This window comes from Brassica oleracea, chromosome C7 (assembly GCF_000695525.1).
Source record: "Brassica oleracea var. oleracea cultivar TO1000 chromosome C7, BOL, whole genome shotgun sequence".
Lineage (NCBI taxonomy): Eukaryota > Viridiplantae > Streptophyta > Magnoliopsida > Brassicales > Brassicaceae > Brassica > Brassica oleracea.
The window spans coordinates 34856447-34862455 of record NC_027754.1 but is presented as its reverse complement, the minus strand read 5'-3'; the positions used below and the strand labels follow the sequence as shown (position 1 = coordinate 34862455).

The following is a 6009-nucleotide window of genomic DNA, read 5'->3' as shown; positions in this document are numbered from 1 at the left end:
ATACACCTGAAATGCAAAGGGAGAGGAAGAAGGAGAAGCAGTAACAAAATAAAAGAAAAATGACTTAGTCTCAAGCAAGTGACTAAATCCCAATGTCACAATCTACCTAGAACTTGGCAACGGCGCCAATTTAATGTTAGGAGTTTTCAAGGCTCCTAATCAAATGTTGTAGTATAAAAGATTGTCGAACCAATCCTAGGTGATTCTAAAGCAAAGAGAATGCAAGTTCATGCTTAAGCTAAGTGCAATCCGGTTTTAAAGATTGTATGAACTAAGAACTAATAAGCTAATGCAATAAAGTAATGATCTTTCTTTCTCAATATGAAGCAAGAGGACTCATAGGGCTAGACATTTGATCTTGGGTGATGTAGATCCAATCTAAGGGTGACAAGCTATCAATCAAACACTTTCCTTATGCCTAGACACTAAGCTAAACAAACTCTATCTCTAGATGAATGTTCTTTTGGTAAAGCAACTCAAGCGTCTAATCTCTTAGGTTGAATGTTACTAAAGCAAACATGGAGAATAAGTCCAATAGCAATCTTAACTTCTTTAGCACGATCAAGATTAGATCTTTTTCCCAAAAGTGGTTTTTTTTAGATAGAAAACAAGATTAGTCCTAATTTTAGGTTTAGAGAGTATTTATAGGACTCCTAAAAACCTAGTGGGCCTCAAAAACAAGTCTGAGAAGGTCCAGCAAAACATGAAAAATCGATCAAATATAGATCTTGCGCGCGAGTTCGTGACCCCGCTCCAGTGGGTCGCTCCAGCTTCACAGCGGATTCGCCACCTCGCTCCGGGACGTCGCTCTGGCTTCCTTCGGCACTTCATGGATTTGGCGCGCGATGTACCCACCTCGCTCCGTCTTGGTCGCTCTGGTTCTTGAAAGTTGTCGACGGGATGTTGGGCCCAGAGCGGGTACGCTACGTCGCTCCACAAGGTCACTCCAGGTCACAGCGGCTACTTGACCCCGCTGCGCTCGCCCGCTCCAGATCATGCTTGTATCGCGACGAAATGCCGAGCGGGTTGATGATGTCGTTGCGAGAGGTCGCTCCCGGTTAGAATGGGTTGCTCACCTCGCTCCAGTAGGTCGCTCCAGCTCCTCTACTCGTCCAATGATCATTTTCTACTTCTTTTTGAATCACAATGCTCCCAAACATCTCCAATCACTCCATAGCACTCTCCAACACCTAATAAAGACAATGCATGCAATATGGACTCTAAAGATGCTTAATTCCTAATCTATATGATCAGAATGTACAAGATATGAACGCTAAAAACATGTAAATATGCAAGATATCAGTAAGTATATAATTATTAGTATATATATATTATATATATATATATATATATATTTAAAAATATATATAAGTCAAACATAACAAAAACCATTTAGAAACATCAATATATATATAATAGTAAAATTTTACTATTACAAATTTTATAAAAAGTTTAAGTTTATTATAAATAAAACGAAGAAACTGTAAACAAAATAAAACTAAAAGTACAAACACAATAACACAGATACCATATATTAAAAATATTTAGAAATTATAAATAGTGAAAATATGAAAATTCATGAGAATTTTTTAAATAGGTTTCTAAAATTATTGAAATGATTAAACATTTTTAAAAGTATAATTGATGTAAACATGTTTGAAACTATAAAATGTTATAATATATATATCAAATAATAATACTAATTATTATACTTATTATTTATAAATTATTAGTTGTGAAATTTTTTTGTGAAATGAAAACATAAAAAAATAATAAAAAGGAAAATCTAATCAAATTGTAAAAATATATATAACATTGTAATACTAACATTAATGAAAAAAGACCTAAATTTATAAATTCTACAGAGTAATTATAAACACACACCTTTATATACTATTCATTATATGTTTTACGTTTATTCTGTTAAAAATAGTTTGTTACATAAAACGACATAATTAAAATAAGAATTCAAAATCGGAAATTACGATTTTTCTTTGACTGACAGTTTGTTACATAAAACGACATAATAAAAACTAAAGTTAATTTATATAACCGTCAATAAAAAATGTAACCGTGATTTTTATTAATGTAGAGATAATGGTTTTACTAAACATTTTAGGAGGGCATTAAATTTTAATTAATTTGATTTTTAAAGTTCAAGTAAAAAAAATGTGAAAACACATAATATTTGACACATGGGAGTAATCATCATTACGGTTAGTTAAGATTCAATAATTACAAACTCTTGACCAAGGCTCACACATGAACAATGCATGAATGCGAAACTGTGTATTTAAGGCACTAAAGGAGTACTTAATAGTATATAAACTCAAGTGGGAACCATCAGATTCCTCGTACTTGTAAGAATAATGTATTTCCCAGCTTCCGCAAACGCCGGAAACACACCACCAAAATGCAACAAACCGACTCTTTCGTCCCTTCCACTGCCAGATGATATCTCAGTGATTTGCTTAGCGTACGTTCCAAGATGTGACCACCCTTCACTCTCTGAAGTCTGCAAGACTTTCAACCAAATCATCGCTGCTTCCTCGGAGCTTAACCGCGTACGTTCACTCCATAAAAGCACCGAGAACGTTCTTTACCTTGCCTTGAGATTCAGTCGCGACCAAAAACCTATTTGGTACACTCTCAATCAAAAACCCTCCAAAGAAGAGTCTAACTCTTTGAACCATAAGTTGGTTCCGTATCCTTCTTTCCCTTGTCTGCCTTGTTGGGGGTCTAATGTTATTGTCATCGGTCAAGAGATGTACGTTCTCGGTGGATGCATCGACGGTGAGTTAACCACTAACGCTTTTGCTATTGATTGTATAACTCGCACGTGTCGGTCTCTTCCTAGCATGCGTGTTGCTCGTGGCTGCGCTGCTTTTGGTGTTGTGGATGAGAAGATTTATGTCCTCGGAGGATGTAACAAGAAGAAGTCGTCGAAAGATTGGCTTGAGGTTTTCGACCTCAAGAATCAAACTTGGGAAAGCTTTCCAGGTTTGTTTCTTTTATTTTTCTCCTTTTTATTGGATATCATGAGGTTTTGGACCGAATTAGTTAATTTTATGAGCACAAAACCACATCATGTAATATTAAATTTCTTCTTAAATGTAAATCGTGATCTTCCAGGTGTGTGCAACAAAAATTTGCACGAGATAACGCTCAATAGTTTTGTGATGAACGAGAAAATTTACATAATGGATCGTGAAAGAAGTTTTGTGTATGATCCGAAGAAAAATAAATGGGAGAGGCAAAGCTCGTTGAACAGTGAATGGGTAGTTGGTTCGTGCGTTATTGACTACATGTTGTACACTTTCGGATTTGAGAAAGGAATTAGCGTGTACGATCCGAAAGCTAGGACATGGAGAATACTGAAAGGTGTTGGTGAGGATCTACCTGACATGCGTGGTATTCAAGGAGGGTCTAGAATGGCGAACCATGGAGGGAAACTAGTGATTTTGTTTAAGCGTAATGAAAGGGGGGAAACGAAGATCTGGTGTACAGAGATTGCGTTGGAGAGGCGAGGACAAGGAGAGCATTGGGGGAAGGTTTTGTGGTCTAATATTGTAGCTAGTTTTAAAAACTCCCCCACCATTGTTCAGTGTCTAGATGTCATCATATGATTTAATCATGTATGCTTTCCTAGTTGAGTATGCTCGACTTTGTGTTTTATCTCATACCCTTTCTCTAATGAATTCGACTCTTTTGATTTTCTACTTTCAACCCACAATCATTTTTAACTACAGTAACAAAACTAAATGGATCCAACCGTTGAAAGCCCAAGACTGGTTACCTCCCATGTTCGAACACCACTAAAAATTTAAGCACAGTTTCTGGATCAGTTGACTTCCTGGATTTGGACTTAGTGGATAGGATGTTTCATATGATAGAAGGTATCCAACTAACCATTTTATCCCAAGACTATCTGGACATAACTCCTTAAATACATATACCTCCATTATCAACAAAAAAAAAACTGTTGGTCTACAAACTATCCTTAATTTTTTTTTCTTTGGTTACTCTACAACTTTGCTCTTTAGGCCGGATGTGATTAATCCAATCCACATCTTCCAAAAAGCCGTGGGACGCACACGGGTCTAATAACCATTAAAGTAATATGAAAAATAAGAAAGAAAAGAACGAAGAAAAATAAAATAAGAGGAAAAACTATTCTTCTCTTAATTTGACAAAGAATAATTGTACTCTATTATTTCTTAAATGTTAAGGAATGTAAAAAAATCATAGGTAACAAATATTCTTTATAAATAGTGTAAATTGTAAAGAATGATAATTCATTCATTTGGTCACTATTTAGAACCTATAATTTAAGTTATTCGTTGGAAACCGTTTCTATAATATATTACCATATCTGGAGGTTAACTAATTTAAAACTTCAACAAAAGAATAATTTAATATAACTATAAATATTCTCTCTATTTTTTTATGTTTGACCTTGAATTTGGTTTTGTTTCCTAGTTCAATTTATTACCTTTATACTGAATGGAAAATTATAAATAGAATACTTCAGATTGAAGGCATTTCCTAATTAGAAAAACGCTTTCACCTCTCTTTTCTTCTCCGATTTGATTATGGCGCAATCTAACCGGCGTCGGTGGGCTTCCTCAGCCATGACGTCGGTCGGATCTTTTGTTCCAACATTTCTCTCCGGTTCGGTGTAATCCGATCGGCTCTGCCTCCAGCGTCGCATCCTTGGTGGTTGTCTAGCTTTTGTCTCTGGCGTCCTGGCCTTCTTATCCGGCGACAGGCGGTCGGCCCGCGTTACACCGCGTTACACCTCCTTAGGTGAAGACGGCGGATTTGTGTAGCTAGAATCCGACTATAATTGATTTTCTCAGGTTTTTCGTTTGGCGGAAAGCTTTGGTTTTTTGGGTGTGGAATTGTGGATTGAAGAATCTGGATGAGATCTCGAATTGGTTCGATGGATGCTCTCCGGTGATAAGGAATTAGGTGATGAAGGTGGTTTGGCTTCAATCTGGTGGAGTATGAGATTGTGAAATTGTTTCCGGTCAAGTTCCGGTGGTTACCGTGTTTGTCCTGCGACGATTTCCAATTTGGTGAAGGCGGTGGAGTCTCGTGTTTGCTCTCACGCGCTTGAACACGTGGGGGAGACGTGTTTCCGTCTTTTTCCCTCTGATGTGGGATGTACTTGGACTTTTGGTGGGTTTTTGTTTGGTTTGGTTTATGTTGTGCGCATAATTGCTTTTGTCTTTTGACCTGTGTGGTGGGTTTTTTTATGCATTTTTGTAAAATACTTTGGTAAATAAATAATATTAGATAGCAAAAAAAAAAGCATTTCCTAATTATTTTGAATCTATGTTATTTAAATTAAAAGTTAAATGTGTTGTTTTTGTCTTTGAAAAAAGTTAAAAGTTAAAGGTTATGTATGGTGGGTTTATAGTCCAATCGGAGCCGGTAAGCTCAAAAGCTTGTTCCGGTTATCTTTCGGCTTTTCGATTAAAAAAATAATTACTTAATATTAATTTAATTAGTCAGTAAACCATTGTTATAATCATTAGGGCATCCGCATTGGTGAACCCCCTCTTGGGGTTCATAAGGTTTTTTTATTATTTTTTTGGTGGGACCATAAATAGTTGTAAACCTCTATCGATTGTGTTCCTGCATTGGTGAACCTGCAGAAGGGGTTCATAGAAATAAAATAATATTATATATATTTTTTTTAAATCTTTTCACTATATTGAAAATAAATGAATAAAATATAATAAGTTTTAAAATATTCAATACATTAAGAATTGATTACATTAACCAATATATTTATAAAAGAAATTTATTCAATACACTGAGAATTCATGAACATACAACGATCAATCATCTACATTACCAAACATTTGCCAGATATTTTCGATGAGATCAGCTTTCAAACGATCATGTTTATCTGAATTTCGAACTTCAGTGCGAATGCCAAGCATATTATGGACATTCAAACTTTCTCTTCTTCGCACCTGGGAACTTCTGCTTGACTCTCCC

The 6009-nt window shown here is 35.6% G+C and overlaps 1 protein-coding gene across 1 annotated transcript; it reads left to right on the top strand.

Annotated features, from left to right (window-relative positions):
• The first annotated feature begins 2339 nt into the window (after nucleotides 1-2339).
• LOC106305168 (putative F-box/kelch-repeat protein At3g27910) lies at nucleotides 2340-3698 on the top strand. Its single transcript, XM_013741536.1, has 2 exons — nucleotides 2340-3000; nucleotides 3133-3698. Exons 1-2 carry the CDS (start codon nucleotides 2370-2372, stop codon nucleotides 3624-3626), a joined length of 1125 nt encoding a protein of 374 aa, XP_013596990.1. The 5' UTR covers nucleotides 2340-2369; the 3' UTR covers nucleotides 3627-3698.
• The last annotated feature ends 2311 nt before the right edge of the window (nucleotides 3699-6009 follow it).